The sequence below is a fragment of the Neltuma alba genome, unplaced genomic scaffold, assembly GCF_004799145.2.
Source record: "Neltuma alba isolate B1F8T4 unplaced genomic scaffold, ASM479914v2 tig00012201_pilon, whole genome shotgun sequence".
Taxonomy (NCBI): Eukaryota; Viridiplantae; Streptophyta; class Magnoliopsida; order Fabales; family Fabaceae; genus Neltuma; species Neltuma alba.
Genome location: NW_021636740.1, coordinates 202,834 through 222,907, shown reverse-complemented (window position 1 = coordinate 222,907; position 20,074 = coordinate 202,834). Strand labels below are relative to the sequence as shown.

Genomic DNA, 20,074 nt, shown 5'->3' with positions numbered 1-20,074 from the left:
TTTTTTTAATAATTTTGATGATTTTAGAAGCTTGAAGAGTTATGTTTATGAAATATGATGGACCTGATATAGTTTTAAAAAATTTATTAGTGCAATAATTGTATTGTATATTGTGTAAAAGAAAATTCATAACTCAATACGTAGTCTTGGAAAATGATAATCATATTTATTTGGAACAAAATTTTATAATTAAACTACTAGATGCGTCGTGCTTCTTGGAAAATTTTGTACTCATCATGACTTAAATATAATTTCTTTATAGAATTTTGTTATATATTGAAATATTAATATTGATAGATAGTACTCCTGGTCCTTATTATAAGATCCAATTTGACTTTTTATTTGGTCCTAATTATAAGACAATCCATTTTGTCTCTTTATATGCATTTTTTCCAAGATAATCCTTTTATAATGATAGTTAGCTATACTTAGCAAATATTTTAGAAATGACAACACTTATACTATAAATAACCAATTTAACTTACTTCCTTAATCTCCTCAAATAAGTCAATTGGGTCTTATAATTAGGACCGGAAGAGTAGTATATTAATAATTTCACCTGCAATTCACTTACACATGCGCTGCGCGACCGTTTTTTCCGTTTTGGTTTCATCGCTTCCTCTCTGGAATTCTGTTAACATTCTTTCCATTCCTTCTCTGACAGGACGGTCATTCTGCATGCAAATTCATTCACCTACTTGATCTAAAAAGACCTCTCTTCCATACCTTATGCATTCTCAATTTTCGAACCTTAACTCCGATTAATTATATATTTCAACTCTTATTTTCCTCGTACTTGACTTGATTTTCTCTTGAACGTATTCTGCAAAATGGCGACTATGACGAGCTTGATCGGGTTAATCAATAAGATTCAACGGGCGTGTACAATTTTAGGCGACCATGGCGGCGAGGGATTGTCCCTCTGGGAGGCTCTTCCCTCGGTGGCTGTGGTCGGAGGTCAGGTGTGGTTGAAATCGGGTTTAACTTCTTCTATGTTGTTTAAAAACTAGTTGGTCTGATTTTGTTCTTCTGTTTCTGAAAATCAGAGCTCAGGGAAATCATCTGTGTTGGAAAGTGTGGTCGGAAGGGATTTTCTGCCTCGAGGGTCTGGTAATGCTCATTTTTCTCCTCCTCTTGGCGTTTAACCTCTGGTTTTTAATCTGGCAAAATCTTTAGCAATGTGACCATAAGAAAAACTGTAAGAAGATAGAATATAGAAGCACGTGGCTCGCTGTCTTACTGGACAGTAGAACTAAGGTGTTATCCAATGAATAGAAAGGTGATGCAACGAGTGAAATGTTCACAATGGAGTGGCGTTGAGCATGATGCTGAGTTTTTGCCGTTTTTGAAATGTTAATTTTTTTTACAATGTCTTTTTACGCAATTAGGAGAGGTTTTAGAGCAATTTTTTTCCCGCATACTTCTAAGGATTTAAACGTCATCATCCTATTGATGGTGCTGAAGAATGGTTATTTTCACTTTCAAAATGTCTTCATGAAATTTTCTTTCTTTATGTTAAGGCATTGTCACAAGGAGGCCATTAGTGCTTCAGCTTCATAAGACCGAAGAAGGGCAGCAAGAATATGCCGAGTTTCTCCATGCACCAAGAAAGAGATTTACTGACTTTGGTATTTCAAGCTTCTAACTGTAACTTCCATTTTCCTGTCCAAGTATATATGCAGTAGTGCGAGCTAACCTAACGTGCAGTCACTTGTATAGTCCACATTTCCTTTGATGTTAATAACTCAACCTCACGTTAGTTTAAATCGAGAATTTAAGATCTATTTAATTGAATTTTATGGAGCTTTTCTTGTCTCACTGAGGATGGGAGATATAACCACATGCTGCGAAACCCTTTCCTTAATGTTACCCCAAAGTTCTATATTATTGCTAACAACTTTCAACATGCAGAATTATTGTTAATTAGAGCTAAAAATTATCACGATAATAACAATAATGCTTACTACATATACTGAAGTCAGCTTATTTTCCCAAGCATATAGGGGTTATGATTGTGGGTGAGATGAGAATTCTTGCTGGGCTTGTTTTAGTATGGATTTATGATGTTGGGTTGTTAAGTTAACTATTCAAAAGATGCCGACAGTCCCAGTAATAATTGATCCTATATTTCTATCATATGATTCCATTTAAAGGGCCACTACTCTCTTTGGCCACGCTTAGCTGGACAAATGCATTAATGCTTGAGTTTATCTTGCCATGGTAGGAAGGATCATTTTCATCTATCTCTTAATCCTTAGATCTGCCTCTGCTCCAGTACAAGTGAAATATGATACAGAAATTGGTAACGATGGGGAACAATGGAGATAATTTAAGTCACTTTTGGGGTCTACTTCCGTGTTCTGAAACTGATAGGTATTCTGAAAAAAATGTGACAATGATGTATTTGAGAAACAAATAAACCTACACTTCTGTCTCTTAACTCTAAATGCAGCGACCTTTCCCAAAAGAATGAACAAAAAAAAAAAAAATCTAGAAGGTAATAAATTTGAAATGTGAGCCATGTTTGCTTTTAGTTTTTCGGTGGTGGGAACACTAGGGCTTATGACTCATCGGACTGAAGTTTCTTTCCTTTTCTGCCCATGCAGCTGCTGTGAGGAAGGAAATATCAGATGAAACAGATCGTATAACTGGGAAGACAAAGCAAATATCAAATGTTCCAATTCATCTCAGCATATATTCTCCAAATGGTTTGTACATTACCGTGTGATAGCACGTTAAAGTAATTTGACTGAGGCATGTAATATTTAACCCGTCCCAAAGGAGGTTGGGTTTGAGTGAAATAAACTCGATATCCCTACTGTGTAAGGGACGATGGTTGAGCTTTATGAATGGGAAAACTCATACTAGAAAACTATATCCTTTTAGTTTGACGTCACATGCATTTGATATGGTTTTAATTTCACTTCAGATTGCTTACCAGACTATTTCCATTAAACATATGCCTACTGCACTGCATTGCAGCTTATAAAAACATTATTTGATTAAAATTTAACTCTAAGTCTCTCCTTTGAAGTCCTCACCCTCTTTCTTTCGAATATGAGAGACACATAATTTCTCCATGACTTTAATGTGATTTTTCTGTATGCCTTGCCAATCCAAATTGTTTGATGATTTGTCATGGCTTTCGTCTGCAGTTGTAAACTTAACCCTCATAGATCTTCCTGGATTGACGAAGGTTGCAGTAGGTAAATGCCAACGTGTTTCCGAGTATTTTTCCTCAATAATATTTATCAGTCTGTCTAATGGGTAAAGAAATATTGGCATCTTTACAGAGGGACAATCAGAAACTATAGTTGAAGACATTGAAAATATGGTCCGTTCCTATGTTGAGAAGGTAACTAGGTTCTTGATATATTATACATAATTGATTGATGCAGCAGTCATATGCGACTGAAAATTAATATTCTAAACAAGCATGGTATACTGAACTTGACAAAATTCAGGCCGTTAAAGAAAGAAGACCAGTTCCTTATACCATTCATTCTAAGACAACATTTTCAAGTATCAAAAACTGATCTTGGAAATCGTTTACACCAGAAAATTATGTCATTTGTTTCTTTCTGAATGAGTGAAGAAGGCAAGCATCCACTTTCCACAAGGAGTTTTTTCTTTCCTTTCTTTCCTTTTCTATCCATTTCTATGACAACATCCTCTGTGTCGACTAAAATTAGTTCTGTAAAAGAATACCTTTCCTAAGTTCATTGTCTACATCAATTCTTATCATTGACTTCCACAATTTCTCTCCTAGATTATCTGACTCAACTTTTATTGGGTTCTGAAGCCAAACTGCATCATATTGGCTATTTCTCCAGCAAACCAAGATATTGCCACTTCAGATGCCATAAAACTTGCTAAAGAAGTTGATCCTTCAGGTATGCTTGTTTACAGTTGCAGGAATTTCGAGGTTACATACTGTGCTTGCATTAACAATTTTTCTTTCCTTCTCGTTTCTTCCAGCCAAGATTAATTAAGAAAAATCTCATTATTTTTGTTTCAGGGGAAAGAACATTTGGAGTGTTGACTAAACTGGATCTTATGGATAAAGGAACCAACGCCGCTGATGTATGTCTAAAGTTTCATGGTTATGTTCTGTGTTGGGGTTTTAAATACGGGCCTTTGATTCCCCTCTCTTACTTGGTTCAGAAAAAATGGAGAATGGGAGACAATTTTAATGAATCTCACATCCTCTCTTACTCTCTTAAAAACTCAAGTTTTTTTAGGTAGTGTAACTTTTGTATGTTATAACCAAAACAACATTAAAAATTTTAGGTTAATATAATCTTTGGTTCCTTAAATTTGCTCTCATTTTGGTTTTAGTTCCTTAAATTTTTAAACCTTAGGTTTGGGGCAAAATGGTCCAAATTTTTATTGAATTATAAGGACTAATGTTTTAAATGAAAAGAAATTTAAAAAATCAAAACTTATTATTTGAAATTTCAGGAACCAAAACCAAAATAATAGCAAATTTGATAAACCAAAGTTTGTATTAACCTAAAAAGTTTCAATATTCCCGCAAATTTTTTATTATCATCAATATTCTCACGCTGTCATTTACATCTAATAACTAACATACCCACTCCGCCCCCAAAAAAATGGATCACATAATTTTCTCACCTTCTTTCCCACTTCTCTTATCCTGTATCTTCAAAAAAAAAAAAGTCACAATTTTTTTTTGAAAAAATAGGAATAGGAAAAAAATTAGATTAGATAAGTATGACGACGGTTGACATTATAAAAAAAAGGATGAATTGTAATATAACTATTCTTTATCAGAAAAAGAAAAAAAGGAAAAACTTACGTAAGGGTACAATAGTCAACTTTTACTTCTCTTACTCTTCTTCCCCAGCCAAACCAAACAAAGGATGCAACGGGTCTGTACTATATTCAATACATATCTGACACTCTTATCAAACACGAATCAACACTTCAAGTTGCACCTAGAATAGAACTCGCATGTTTCGTCGTGTCACTACTGCATTTGTATTTCGTCGTATCATGCATCCATGTGAATGTCCATGCTTCTTGGACTTTAAGTTTGAAGTTAATCACCATAACAAGATGTGATGGGCGCTTTTATATGAATCTCCAAGGTTCTTGAAGGAAGGCAATACAGGCTGCAGCATCCATGGGTTGGAATTGTCAACCGCTCACAAGCTGATATCAATAAAAATGTTGACATGATTGTTGCTCGTAAGAAGGAACGTGAATATTTCGAGACAAGCCCTGAATATGGACATCTGGCTCATAAAATGGGCTCAGAATATCTTGCTAAACTCTTATCCCAGGTATTTTCATTTATCTTAGCATTCTGATCATGTCGCTATTAATATTATTTAACAAACCTCTCATTCATCCTATGATGTGTAATTTCCTTTCCTCTCATTTCTTGCTTTTATCAATTCAGCATTTGGAGATTGTTATCAGGCAGAAGATTCCCAGTATCATTGCCTTAATAAACAAGACCATTGATGAACTTAATGCAGAGTTGGACCGCATTGGCAGGCCAATCTCTGTAGATTCCGGGGTCAGAACTGATACCTACGCCGAAATAAGTTTTCTCATCATTCGAAACCATCATATTCCTACTCATAAATTGTTGTATTTGTTGTTTTTATAGGCCCAACTATACACGATTTTAGAAATGTGTCGCGCATTTGACAAAGTGTTCAGAGAGCACCTCGAAGGAGGGTGAGTGCCATCACAAAGTTTTAGCATTAGCTGATAGTTCCGCCTTAACTAAGTTTGCAAAGTTTCTCTTCTATCGTATTCGTACGTCAATGCTCTTTTCCATGATATATCCAATGTTCCTAGTAGATTTTGACTTGTGCTTGCTGACGAAATACGTATTTAACATTTCCTTTTTTGTAGTTATCATTTTGCAACACCCCCCCCCCCCGGGAAAAAAAGAGAGAGATTCTTCGCCGTCGGATTTTTTTTCCCTCCTTCCTGTTGTCTACTTGCCTTGAAATTCCACTTTGCTATCAAAATATTTGGAAACAAATGGTGTTCGAATTCATGCATTTATTCGTCAACTAAACGTGAGGTTGTCTTGCTTGGAATTTGGATATCGATGACCATATTTGGATGAAGGATAACAAATCTGTTAACAGAGTATTCTTGTCGTGCTCCTGCTATTGATTTCCTATAAACAATTTCGAAACAGTGACCAGTATACTTTATAAAACGGACGGGAAAATTAATCACGCAAAGGAGTTCCTTTAATTCGATGACAGTTCTACTTTGCTCATTCAGAAGCAGAGTAATTAGAAGAGCCATATCTGAGTTCAATCAGATAATCTCACAGTATGCTATAGCCTTGTAACCATGGGAATTTATACGCCTTCCTTCATTATGTTACTTTCTGGGGACTCAATGTTTTTTTGTTAATTAATAATAAACTATTACTATTTCAGGCGTCCTGGTGGGGATCGGATAAATGGAGTTTTCGACCACCAACTGCCAGCTGCTTTGAAAAAGCTTCCATTTGATCGTCATCTAACCTTAAATAATGTACAGAGAGTTGTCACAGAAGCTGATGGATATCAGCCCCATCTGATTGCGCCAGAGCAAGGGTACAGAAGACTTATTGAAGGATCTATCAGTTATTTCAAAGGCCCCGCTGAAGCTTCTGTGGATGCTGTAATCTTCACGACCCTAGACTATCTGGCCACCCAGTGGTCTCGAACTAGATATTTTGAGTGCACTTTCTCATCCATCCTGTGTGCCTTAGCAGCTTCTTTATGAGCCGCATTGAGCAAACATTAATACCTAAAATATCACATAAACCTCAAGGATCTCCCACTTAATAGATTAACTTTCCTGGTTTGGGCTCTCCTAATGGCTCGTTGCAATGGCCTCCTTTCCCTCCATATCATCACATGGTTCAAAGCTGCCGCATCTATTTCTTTTTTCGGCTTCTATGCCAATTTGTCTGACTGCAGATCATTTCCCAGACTGTAAATAATGTTTTTTTTTTTTTAAGTCCAGACCTTCCTGCAAACTTAGTTTTCCTCTGGCTATAGGTTGGTAGGTTTCATACTATAAAATGTTGACTTTTTCTTAGTTTTCCTCTGGCTATAGGTTGGTAGGTTTCATACTATAACATGTTGACTTTTTCACTTTCTTTTCCCCTTATTTATGCTCTTGATGAAAGAAGGGAAAAATTTGTTCATAGGGAATGGCATTGCCCATCTATATTTCCTATTGGAAACAATTTGCTTTAATCGTTTATGTTTTACAGTTTCTTTTACCTTCATTTGGATATTTATATGCTTGCTTATTCATTCTCAGGTTCACTTCATTCTAAAGGAGCTCGTACGGAAGTCGATTTCAGAAACTGAGGTGAACAATGTTCTAAAATTGGCATAAATCTCAGGCAATGCAATGACTTAGCATGCATATCAATGGATTTGAGTTTCGTAATTTTTCGTGCTTCACCCTGAAACTAAATATTTGCTTCTAGGAAGGATGGGAAAAATATTTAGCAGGAAAGGGAATAAACTTTATGCAAGTGCTACTCTTTTATTGGATGCAGGAATTGAAAAGATTTCCAACCCTTCAGTCTGACATAGCTGCTTCTGCTAATGAATCATTGGAAAGATTTCGAGATGAAAGCAGGAAGACAGTTCTACGGCTGGTTGATATGGAGGCTAGCTACATAACAGTGGAGTTCTTCCGTAAGATTAATGATGAACCAAATCGAACTGGTCCAAATGCCGAAAAAGAGAAGGAAAAGGAAAAAAGAAAGGACAAGTTCCTTGACAATTTCTCGGACAATCACCTCAGGAAGATAGGTACATAAATTCCATCAAGCCTTCTCACCACAGCATAGAAACAAGAGTAGTCTGGATTTAAATATCATGTTCCGGCGTATTCTGGATTCTGATCCACATTGACCATTATACTTCATATCTGTAAAGTTAGACATTAATGTTCTTGAAATTCTCCCCACTTGAAAGGAGATGAAAGATATACATTACTTACTGTTAAAATATACTCTCTTCTTGTTTCAGCATCAAATGTTAGCTCGTACATCCAAATGATTCTTGATACACTAAAAAATTCGATACCAAAGGCTGTGGTTTATTGTCAAGTTAGAGAGGCCAGGAGATCATTGCTTAACCAGTTTTATGTTCAAGTTGGGAAGAGAGAGGTACGATTTTATACCTTTTGGTTAAATTTTTGCACATCGTAGGCACACTTCCTAAAGGTATTCCATTCCTGGTCGAGATGAGGTCAGTACATGAGTTTGGTGATATCACAATGAACCTATTATGTGGATAAAAACTGTTCAGCTCTCGGTCTTAGTAAAGCTTAAAGAATGCTTGCTTTGATTGTAATGAAAATGATGAGCACATACAATAATTTGTGGATATAAAGGGTTTTTCTTTTGGGAACTCTGGATGTAACAAATCTAATATCACAACATCGGAGGGTGAAATATTTGAGTTCATTTATAACAAGGACATGTATGTTTAAATTTGCAAATACTTGTAAATGTCTTTGTTGATAATAACATTGAGTAGGATCCGGAATAAATCCACACGTCCGCCTGTTTTACTTGTATAGGGTGTGTTTTGGTATCCTTTGCTTTACTTTTCCTTATCAAGACTGTTTCTCGAGGAACAAATGTAGGCAGAATAGAATAACTTTTTTCCCTAATTAGACATAAAACCGACCGGTTTTTTTGTCAAGATTGTGGGAGAAAAATGGCGAGTAAAGATTCTTATATGGATCTGATCGATCAAATTATGTATAGCAAGTCGATTCTAAATATGCACATAAAAATATATAAAATATGTATAATTTTTTTCAGTATGACTTTTGTTTAAATGTGTATTTATGAATGACTAGATTTACTTCATTTTGATAGAGAAAGCCTGCATTAGTATTAGAGGTTTGTTTCAATCATTGGTGTTGATTGATGAGAACTTAAAATGCCTTTACATAATGCAGAAGGAGCAATTGAGTGCTATGTTGGATGAAGATCCAGTGCTTATGGAAAAGAGGGTGCAGATTGCAAAAAGGCTTGAATTGTACAAGCAAGCCAGAGATGATATTGATGCTGTGGCTTGGAAATGATAAAGATCCCACACTACTTAATAGTTGCAGAGAGTTCAGTTTTGCTTCGTCAATCCTACAAGAATCATTTATCAGTCATGCCTTTCTTTTTCTATGCTTAGATCTTGTAAATCCAAGTTGTTGGTTGGGCAAGACTTGAACAAGATTCCCTTTTGTTATCACGCTTGTTGCCAAAATCAGATATTAACACGTAAATCTCTTGCTACATTACAAACTCATAAACTATCCACCAGTCGTGATTCTGTTGAAGAAGTTGATAACAAATACTTACTGATTATATTTATAATTTATTTCACCGAAAAGAATAATTATTATATTTAAGTTCTTCCCTACATTTGTTTCCCAGCCTTAATTGATTATTAGCGAATTCTTTCCCGTATAAAGAGTCAACCGTATGTTTTATCCTATGCTTAATCATAGGAAACTGGCGTGGCAGAGCATGTTAATAATGTAATTATGATTGATGCACGGGCTACAACCGTTGTCCACAAATCTACGGTTCGCTTTGTGTTTATAGTTGACTTATTCTATTCATGCACCTTCATTTTATGTTGATTGATTTATAAAAGAACATAAACACAAAAAATGCTGTAAGCCTCTCAGCTTCGTTAGTTATCAGCTTCTAACCTTAAAAGGCAGCATAGGCTATTGTGAATTGGCACAAGCAGGAGTTCTCACCCCCGTTATTTGTAACTTCTTGAACTGAATTAACCAATTAACTAATCAATGGTTAAATGGGTATTGAAAATTTGAAATCTCTCGTCACCCCACCATAGGCTGCCATGTTTCAGAGAGTTCTATACCGCAGTTGCCCTACCAACATATCTAAATTTCTAGAACTGATTCTCATAACTTGGCAGCAAAAGAGGCAAAAAAAAAAAAAAAAGATCATACACACGGGAAAAAAAAAAAAAACCCACGGTACGTACATATTCCATCAAAGGAGTATCATCAACACTGGCACTAGAAGCACATACAAGGGGTACAAGACAATTTTACAGAAGCATATACACAAAACCAAGCTACTAGAGCAGAAGGAAGACATCAACAAAGCAGCAAAGTCTCATCATGAAAGGAATTGAGTTTGTGCACTTGGTTTGGCCAATTCACCTTAGGTCGGAGTCCTGCCTGCTTGCTAAGCATAACTCATGCAACTCATTAAGTATCCACTCTTCCCCTGTACGTCCACCCAAAACCAAAACCCTAGTCCCCCCGACCACACAAGTGCTGTGACCCCAAGCAAATTTTGGCGGTTGTCCCGGCACATTGAGGATTCTCCATGACGGTTTCTCCTCAGAAGGGTCCAAAAGAAAGAGCTGGGATGGAGAGTGAAGCCCTGCAATGGAGCCTCCAAAAACAATAATCCTCCCACAAGGCATGCTCACTGCAACATGATCTAGCCGAGGTGGAGGAACCACAGCACTTTGACTGCCTATTCCAGAGAATGCGCTACATTCTAGCTGCCTCCACTGAGGCTCTTCATCTTCCAAATCAATCGTATAAGCCTCCCCTGATCGTAATCGCAAGTGTCCACTCTTGGCAAGTCCCCCAAACATGAGAATTTTTGTTCTGCCATATACAGAGAGTGAGTGCCCCAACCGAGAAGGAGGAGCCCAAGAAGTTGGAATTTCTCTCCATGTTGGATTATCCGTAGTAAGGTCCAGTAGGTATGTGTCACTAAGTAGTACCCCAGCATCTGTGCACCCACCTGAGACTACCAATTTAGACCCTTCAACAGTGCAAGAGCTGTGCCAAGATCTAGGGAGGGGCGGAGTTCCACCACAGACTTCTTTCCATGTTGGCTGTTGAGCATCCAAATCAAGAACAAACACGTCATTAAGCAATCCTTCCCTACCACATCCTCCAAATACCACCAACCAAGAACCATTTAAGCAGGAGAGTGTGTGGCCCCACCTTCCTGGTGGGGATGATTTCACACTAATCCTACGCCACTCAGGATTTTTAGCATCAAGATTGAGGACAAAAGTGTCATCCATGGGCTGCATATCAACTCCTTCACCTCCAAACAGTACGAGGCGATTTCCCGCAGCGCAAGCACTGAAATTGCAGCGCGAAGGCTCTACTGCACCTCCAACTGTCAGTTTTCTCCAACAAACAGCCTCAAGAGTGGTTAGCTCTCGGCTAAGACGACCCCATCCTAACTGCTGGGTCATGAGTTCCAATGCACCGGTCACTTCTTTTCCCCATGCATTTTGACACACCATCTTTCTAACATGTTCATTCTGTGTTAATTGACGGATCCTTCTGCACACAGACCCAATTGATGCAACATCCCTTGGTGTCAAGCGTGATAAGATGTTATGAGCCAAGACCTCATCAGAAAGCTGAAGAATGCCACACATCTCTTGGTGCTGGCTGTATAATGGTTGTCCACTCTTCAGAAAATTTTTACCAGTCTTGTCAATTTCCTGACTGCAGGTCTCTTTGAACACCGGATATGAGACATGATTTAGATCTATATTTGCTTCAGAAAATAGCTGGATGCCTATTACATGTGTCATAGTTCCATCATCATCGTGAATTGGAGCAAGTCTCAGCCTGTTCACTAAAGGAATGCCATCCTTCCGGAAATTCAGAAGTTCACCTTGGAACTCAATACCTTCCTCAATGCATCTTCTAATCTCAGAAACAACAACAGGATCCACCAAAGGGTGCCTCCTTTGAGCATGAGGGTCCCTATACTGTAAGAACCGACTGAAACCAAACGTACATCAAAGTGGTTAACAGGGTATTCTTTAGCAAATAAAACTGTCAAATAAAGACAAGAACTAAGATAACTTCCCTACCCTTGGCTCTTAAATGTCTGTTCGGAGACCATACAAACGAAAAGAAAATCATGAGATCACTGAACTGGCATATTCAACGGCTCTAGGAATTAAAATAAAAGAACAAGAATTATTTTGTCGCCAACTATTTTCAAATGACCAGTAGCGCCCTTCATCATTCTTTCCTCAGCTTGTTAGGATTAAGCCTTGGCTATAGAAAGAACCGTTGCAAGAGAAATCCCAGGAGAAGTAGTGAGAAGTTTGTGCTTGCAAAACTAGGATGGTGCAGTTGAATGCAAAACTTGGAGAAAGTCCGATAAAAATTTCTAACAATCTTAAAGGCTTTTTTCCAGCCAAAAAAAAAAATCTCTAGAAGCTCAACAAAAACGACATATGATTTAAGCTGTAGCCTGTAATCTTATCAAGTCAACAGGACAAGGAGGAGATACTTTGTATAGAAAGGAGGAAATAAAGGATCACAACCCATGCAAACTGCATCTTCAATGAGCTCTGCTGCTTCTTTAGAACATTTGCTCTTTCTCATGAAAAAACCTCTTCAACAACCATCACGAAAATTTTTTTTCCAACAAATAGGAACTTGAAAAATGTATAAAATCAAGTGACATACCATAACTATGTAATAAATATTGTAACTCAATGAGATCAGACACTTAATGCCAAGCTACATGAGTAATCAGAAGACCATAGTTTCCAAAATAGATGCAAGAGAACCATGGACCACCAATGCCCATATTAAATGCCCGACAAAAGTCAGGATCATTTATCTTGAAAATCTAGAGATGTAAAGAACTTTGCGGAAATGCAAGTTACAATTTAGAGAGATATATGATATATCAGTGCCATAAAAGTCACATTTTTGGAACATATCCACTAACCAAAATCCTTCCTCAGTGGAAGATGACTCGAATAAGCACAAACAGATGATAAGACTAAGTACCAAAAAATCCTTACTCTCCAATCCACAAGACATGGCAACAAAATTTTCCTTAAAAATTCTAAATCTTGAGGCTCCCCTCGATTTGGAGTTCTATACGTTCCTTACTAAAATCAAGACAAACAACAGACAATTTCAAAAAAAAAAAAAGAAACTCCAGTAATATTCTTACACCGGGAAGATTCGAAACAAAGAAGTAGATCGCTGCTTCCACCTAGAAAACAAGATTTTGCCACAAGAATTAAGGATAGGAGCAGGCAAAACGTCCAACTTGTGAAGTTTCAACATCAGAATAGGGAGCACTCTTCTCGACTGACGTGAATAAAGAGAAACTACCCCTAGGTATGTGATGGAAGAGAGATGAAACACCATTTGCTTGCCAAAAAAGAGTGGGAAAAGCCATAATGTGCTCTGAAAAATGTATACCGATTAACACCAGACATCTGTCTCTAGATAGGAGATTGGAACGCATCAAAAACTTCAATTCAGCGTAGATCTGAAGGCACGAAATCATTCCACTATTTAACGAGAGGAATCGATTGAAGAAAGTGATCGCAAACAACAATCCGTAACTAACCATGCAAATTTATTGTCTATTTTCGCTTTTAAGCTAACAAGGCAGTAAACCCTGCATTTCACCCTCTCACAATCTTCCAAACAGGATAGAGGAAAAGGTGCACAGGGAAAAAAAAACAAAAGAAAGAAATATAGGAAATATGATGAGACAAGGAAAGCAAAAAGAACTCAAATTCTCACCAGTTTCGACCCAAAACCTCATCGGCACGATAGCCGGTGACGAATTCAAAGACCTTGTTGACATAGATGATGGGAAAATCGGGTTCAAGAGCATCGGAGACAACGAAAGACGTAGGAGTGGTTGGATAGTAGAAGATGCCGGGCTGGAGGGGAAGCTCACTTTCATCCTCCACAGCTTCCTCCCCTGTTTGACCCTTCTCCTCATTCTTCATGCATTTCAGCCTCTTCCCCGCGTTGTTCTGCACCTCTCCTTCCTCCCCTATCTCTCTCGCCATCGCCATGAAGGAAACAAACAGCCTCTGACACACTGAATCTCCCTCTGTCTCTCTATATCTCTCAAATGGTGGAAGCAGAGGAGGATACTGGACGAAGGCCAGAGTGTCAGGGAGTATAACAAAGAGGGAATATTTTGGACGGAAATAACCCTGTTAAAGTGATGAAATTACCGGAAGTGAAAAGGAGTCAACGTGGGATGTGTCTATGATATTTTTGGGGCGAAAATATCTAAGCCGAATGCCAAAATCCCACCGGGAAGCTGCCACGTCAGGAGGTGCGGCCCAAGATATTTTGTTCACAGATTTGGCGGGCTGCCTCTATTTGCTTTCCATGTTCGGTTGGTGTTTCCTGATATCTTCTGCTCTACTTTATTATCTTCTCACCGCCACTTGCTCCTTAATCCCAATTAATTATTTTAACCTGCGTAATATTAATGTACGACATGATAAATTCTATATTCCTAGATATGTCAATATTTTCATTTCCATTTTTTTTTCATCCAGTGCATCAACTCAAATTTATATGTCAGGACCTTATAACTCAATAATACTCCTCCGGTCCTTAATATAAGACCTAATTCTTGAGTTGGTTTTGGTCCTAAATATAAGACCCATTTCTCATATTTATCAATTTTCTCTAAATTACCCTTATGAATACTCCCTCAACCATAATCAAGTAGAAGAGGGGGAGGGGATATTAAGAAAGATGATTATGGTGTTTTTGGAAAAATCTGTCACTTTTTTTATAATTAACTAACTTACCTAACTTCCTTAATATAATCAAATTAGTTAAATGAGTCTTATATTAAGGATCGGAAGAGTATCAAACGATTTTAGTTTTTTTTATTTTTTTAATTATGAGGTTGCGAGTGCTACTTGAGTTAATAACCAAAAAAATATACTCTTCTGGTTTTAATATAAACCTATTTAACTAATTTGATTAAATTAAAGAAGTTAGGTAAGTTAGTTAATTATAAGAAGTGTGACACATTTTTCTAAAACACCATAATCATCATTCTTAATACTCCATTTCCTCTTCTATTTGATTATAGTTAGGGGAATATCTATAGAGGTAATTTAAGAAAAAAATGATGAATATGAGAAATGGATCTTATATTTAGGACTAAAACTAACTCAATAATTATATCTTATATTAAAAATCGGAAGAGTATTTTGACAAAACCAGATGTATAATGCGAGATTTTTTTATGAATTTCATATATATTGTTTGTTGTCGATACTGACGAGTTACCATGAATCATATTATTTAAATTAAATGCTGAAGCCAGAAGATTTATAGAGTATTATTTTCAATTTTAAATATAGTATGATTTATTACAAATGTTTTTTTATACTACTATTAGATATTATTAATTGGGTTTGAGGATTGTTTGCACCCACCGAATTTTTTTTTTGGCCGAAGATTGCACCCACGGAATTGAAAAACTGCTTTTTGTGTGAAAAAATCTAGGCACTACTGTGTATGTGCGTAATGAAAAAATCTCTTACGTAAGCTCATGGGGGACGACATATCCCAGATATTTTCAATTTATTCGGCGCCTGATATTTTTGTTAAAAAGAATAATAATTGCACGACCTCGCGGAAAATTGATAATTAATAAGCTTGATTCAAACATTCATGCCTCTCAAAAAATTATCTCATTAAATAAATTTTTCAGAAAATTACTTTTGCAAGAGCTTGCGTAAAATTTGCTTCTTTAACCCTTTTTTATTTTTACTTTTCAAAAAGTTAAAATTATTTCTTGAGTAAATATATTATCTGAAAGTAATTATGAATCAGGAGATTTAATAAGTATAACTTAAGAAAAATGATAAAAGTGACTCAGAAGGTAAAACTCACCATAAGTTACTGAGCAAACAAATAAAAATGACAACAATAATATCAGTTCTCAAAAAGTTTAATTTCCTCACAAGCAACCCCCCGGGGACGTGATAATTTTCTCCCTGGGCAAGAAGATAAATGTGCCTATTTGGTAAGGCATTTCAGCAGACAAAAAATAGCTTACAGGTATAGGAAATCAATTTTAATTTGAAAACTGTTTGTAATAATTTTCGGCCAATCTGATTTATGAGTCAAAAGTTGTTTTTTCAAACACAATTATAAAGACACCTAAAATTTACTTATATCTTATGCAAAAATATCTTTTTAAAATTAAAAGACATTTTTGCCTCTATATTTATGTTTTTTTTTTATGTTTCTCTCTATATATTCTTTGTGCTTCCCAATCACTTTTTTGTTATTTATTTTAATATTCTCTTAAGCAAAAATAATTTTTAACGGTTTTTATAATATTTTTTATTTTATATTTACACAAATTATTCAAAATATATCATCCAATTAATTATGTGATATTATTTGGTTAAAAAATTTTCACATTACTATGATTTTTAATTTAAATATATTTTTCAGGAAAGAAAACGGCTTAATATTAGACTAATTTAAAATTACTAGATTTTTTTAAAAAGATTTTAATTATTTTTCATTATTTAATAAAAATCATATCCATTTTAGTTATTCTACAAATTAAACTTACTTATTCAATCATAATCCAAACCATTTTTTTACTTTATAAATTAGTTTTATAAAAATAAACCCAAACATAAATCACATTATATAATTTAATTTTTTTTAAAATCATATTAAAAATAACTCACTTTTCCTACTTCTAATCCAAATGAACCCAATGTCGATAGTGCAGATGGATGATGGGAGCTAAATAATCGTCGAGCAAAAGTCCAGGTGTATGGAGAAGACACTTTCGAAAGATTTTACCAACATTATCACGTAAGTATAAAGAGATACAATCCAGGGCAAAGCCGTCTCCGTCTTCTGCAAAACATAATCATGTGACAATTTAAATCTCAGCCGTTCGTCCTCATAAAATTTTCCCTTACGCACACTTATTTTATCGGCGTACAATTTTAACTTTACATTCAACATCACACATTTTATTTTTAATGAATGTCAAACGCCAAATATCTTCGACATGAACAGGTACAACAGAGAATGAAAAGTTCGTGTATAGAAAAGACAGTTCTTTCAGAGGGTAAATTCGCGTTTTAACACCCCCCCAAAAAAAATTCAAAAAAAGGAGAAAAAATCCCACAAGATGAATGCCAATCTCAGGTTGACCACGTTACCTTACAATACCATCCACACGATTGTGCACCACAGGTGAAAAATGTTTTCAGTATCTTCGGAAGCTCCCGACAAGCAAAACAAAAATGATCAAGTTGGATTACATGACGTCAAAAGTTGGCTTACCGTCTAAGAATATCGAAGTTGGAGCAACCCGGGATTAGATTTCCGTTTAAGATAAGACACCGACATCAACCATTTTTTCCCACGCTGACCGTACAAGATGTCATTAATTAGGTCCCGTTAATATCACAATCATATGCCCACTCGTTTCATACTCTTCACTTTATTTAACTTCATTGATGGGAGACTTTGTCACTCTGTGTTAGTGGTGAGCAACCAGTTAGAGCTACACATGCTCAAATATCTGATTCTGATCTATCCTATCCTGAAAGAGACTAGATCCATAAAGAATCACCATGGAAACAAGTTACATAATTTATCAGCAAGTTTAACCTCTGACCTGTTCACATGCCCGCACCTTACAAACAAAGTCTATCGAAAATGTTATGCCGTAAAAATCTTCACAGGTTTCCGCCAAATCATTTCCCTCCAGGCAGAGAACCCAAAATAAAACAGTGAAAAGCGGGAAGAAAAGGGTTTGCATCACATACCGTCAAAGAACTTGTATACACTAAGAGACATTGATGCCATAAAATATGGCAGGGAAGTAGTGCTCGTGATGAATCGCATGCGATCTTTCTACGAAGCTTTAGGAGCGTACAAAACTCAGGACCTGGCCACCTCACCCCAAAATTTTCCCTCCCTTACAGAGAGCTACTAGTTATTGCAAGACAATGAACTAGGAGCTCCGAGCTAATCTTGTTTCTTGAGATTAGGTTGCGGCGAGTCTCCTGTAGATTGGTTCATGCTGGCTTTAGCCTCAGCAAGAAATTTTGGATCCGGCACATGTTTATCAGCAGGTTCTCTCATTGCCATAATTATGTAAAATACTATGACAATATTAACTGATATGACCGCAAGAAATCCGCTCGCCAGAGTTGTAGAGTACGGGGACAGATTAGCGGATCCTGTTTCACACAGAAATGTTAATGTCTTAAATCTACGAAACCAGAAAAGGCAACTCAGAACCTCCATTGCCTTTTCCTTTCTGCCATTATTAATCTCCGATGCAGACTTGTACATTGATAATTGTAAGTTAACAGAAACACTAGTTATAAGTTTTTAATATAAAATAGTGAAAAACTATCAAACACATAGATTACAGCACAAACGAACGTGCACCCATGCCACAAATACATAATCAATCCCAGGAAATACGAAGTTCTTTAAAGTCTTACCAGGTAGCAGATTATGGTTAAACCCATATAGAATTGCCAGAGGGGCAGCCCACATAAGCAGTGACGCAATAAAAAACTTCTGAATTACTCCTGTCATTTTTGCCTGCAGATTTTTAAAAAGATTAAAAATAACATCTCCAGCCAGATTCAACAAAAGAGCTAAAGAGTTTCCACAACTCATTTTTTCCCCATGTGCTCTCCTCTCTGCACTTAACTTGGCGAAGTCAATAATCACAATATCAGCAAACGAAAGAACTGGACTTCAAAAGACGCCTCAACTCAGAAAATTTGATTTATAAGTGCACATTTTTCATTGACTCAGACGCAAAATCAGAACTTGTTAGTTATCCCCGAAATCGAAACAGAATTTTAAGAAAATTTAAAAAGAAAAACAAGGGACAAGTATCGCATTCGTTGCTCGATAGATCGATAATCATCCGTTTCGAGGTTTACCGAGAAGGAACGACGCATGATAGAGATACTCTGTTGCACCGTCACACCAAGTACAAAAAAAAATCAGTAGAAAAATCAATTGATTTAGCCAACTGCAGCTCTCTAAGCCCTAACCCGATACTTGACTACGATTTTCAACAGTCACACATGAAATTGCCTGCGTTTCCTTTCAAAAATTGAAAGCTTTGAGTCAAACTGACAAAATTTTAGCATCTGGCGGTCGAATAAAGAAACCAATTCAGCAATAAATTCTTCCCACATCCCCCGAGATTGGGGTCACGTTCATTTCAGCAAGTGATGCAATGCATAGCTGCTATGGAATACCTTGTAATGAAAGAGAACGAGTTGCAACGCCTCTGATCTCTACGCTCCCTCAATTTCTTGAGGCAGGATGGAGGACACCGTTGATTCAGTGCTCGTCCGCTTCTCGTTGGCACTCTAGTTATTTTCTCCTGATTGTGATTGCTTCCCTCTGGGATCACCGGCTATGGGGAACAGGATCCAGTGCGAGCATTACTAGGCGCTAGCAGACACGTGGCGCGACTATAGAGGTGCAATGAGATCAATGGTCTTGATAAAATAAAATGCTAGGATATTATCATTAAATCCCACTCGAGCCGTGCAGATCTAGAAATCCATTATCACCGAGCTCCAAGATGCAAAGTCAATCGCTGAATTTCTGTCGGGGAACAGAAGGGAGGAGGTCGCGACAATGAAAAAGTGCAGTGTTGGGGGATTTCAGTTTCTGCCATCGATTCCAAAACTGAATTTTTGACTCTGAAACAGTTTGAACATCGCAGGAGGATGATAGATTTTTTGGAAGGGAGATTTTGGTCATTAGACTGCGCGCATCGTTTCACTTAAATCTTGAATCTGGATCGTTGATTCCTCTCATGTCTATCATCGCACCACGTGTCTCCTCACATTCTGGGTCCGGATTGGTTCCTCTCCCCAAATCCAGATATTTTGGGCTTTTGGGCCGCATCATCATTTCTTAGTCCAATTCAATATCAATTATTTCTTTCTTCATTTTTTCTGTGGGTAAATCAATTTTAATTCAGTGCGTTTGATTTTTTTTAAAGATGAAGGAACACCAATCACTTCACTGGGATTTTTGTCAGCGTGAAAGGTTCTATTAACCAATTCCAACGTCGCATAAGATGAGGGAGCACCCTGGTGAGGGTAAAGATCGATCATGGAACTTGTAAGACACAGCGTGTGGACTTGGAACACCTTGAAAATTTGATTTTGCAATTTACATGATAAAACTATTTTCAATTATTCAC

At 36.7% G+C, this 20,074-nt stretch overlaps 3 protein-coding genes across 3 annotated transcripts; 1 reads left to right on the top strand and 2 right to left on the bottom strand.

Annotated features, from left to right (window-relative positions):
- The first annotated feature begins 830 nt into the window (after positions 1 to 830).
- Positions 831 to 9,316, top strand: LOC114724892 (dynamin-related protein 1C-like). The gene is made up of 16 exons (XM_028911345.1): positions 831 to 962; positions 1,047 to 1,110; positions 1,521 to 1,628; positions 2,607 to 2,708; positions 3,156 to 3,206; positions 3,294 to 3,355; positions 3,803 to 3,893; positions 4,019 to 4,083; positions 5,112 to 5,306; positions 5,426 to 5,545; positions 5,639 to 5,709; positions 6,435 to 6,660; positions 7,312 to 7,362; positions 7,556 to 7,814; positions 8,034 to 8,173; positions 8,977 to 9,316. Exons 1-16 carry the CDS (start codon positions 831 to 833, stop codon positions 9,100 to 9,102), a joined length of 1,863 nt encoding a protein of 620 aa, XP_028767178.1. The 3' UTR covers positions 9,103 to 9,316.
- A 692-nt stretch (positions 9,317 to 10,008) lies between these two features.
- On the bottom strand, positions 10,009 to 13,946 carry LOC114724886 (adagio protein 3). Its single transcript, XM_028911340.1, has 2 exons — positions 13,600 to 13,946; positions 10,009 to 11,817 (listed from the first exon to the last, which is right to left on the bottom strand). Exons 1-2 carry the CDS (start codon positions 13,878 to 13,880, stop codon positions 10,209 to 10,211), a joined length of 1,890 nt encoding a protein of 629 aa, XP_028767173.1. The 5' UTR covers positions 13,881 to 13,946; the 3' UTR covers positions 10,009 to 10,208.
- Positions 13,947 to 17,418: 3,472 nt separating this feature from the next.
- Positions 17,419 to 19,542, bottom strand: LOC114724836 (uncharacterized). Its single transcript, XM_028911284.1, has 3 exons — positions 19,113 to 19,542; positions 18,336 to 18,438; positions 17,419 to 18,065 (listed from the first exon to the last, which is right to left on the bottom strand). The coding sequence occupies exons 2-3, from the start codon at positions 18,430 to 18,432 to the stop codon at positions 17,851 to 17,853; spliced, it is 312 nt and encodes a 103-aa protein (XP_028767117.1). The 5' UTR covers positions 18,433 to 18,438; positions 19,113 to 19,542; the 3' UTR covers positions 17,419 to 17,850.
- Between the last annotated feature and the right edge of the window lie 532 nt (positions 19,543 to 20,074).

Bases quoted from the DNA above. Each gene is read 5' to 3' on its own strand.
- LOC114724836 (XM_028911284.1), bottom strand. From the start codon at position 18,432: ATGACAGGAGTAATTCAGAAGTTTTTTATTGCGTCACTGCTTATGTGG. The intron at 18,066-18,335 runs GTAAGACTTTAA...TGTGTGAAACAG, and splicing joins TAACCATAATCTGCTACCTG to GATCCGCTAATCTGTCCCCG.
- LOC114724892 (XM_028911345.1), top strand. From the start codon at position 831: ATGGCGACTATGACGAGCTTGATCGGGTTAATCAATAAGATTCAACGG. The intron at 963-1,046 runs GTGTGGTTGAAA...TCTGAAAATCAG, and splicing joins TGGCTGTGGTCGGAGGTCAG to AGCTCAGGGAAATCATCTGT. The intron at 2,709-3,155 runs GTTTGTACATTA...TTTCGTCTGCAG, and splicing joins CAGCATATATTCTCCAAATG to TTGTAAACTTAACCCTCATA.
- LOC114724886 (XM_028911340.1), bottom strand. From the start codon at position 13,880: ATGGCGATGGCGAGAGAGATAGGGGAGGAAGGAGAGGTGCAGAACAAC. The intron at 11,818-13,599 runs GTGAGAATTTGA...GTTTGGTTTCAG, and splicing joins GAGGTTTTGGGTCGAAACTG to TCGGTTCTTACAGTATAGGG.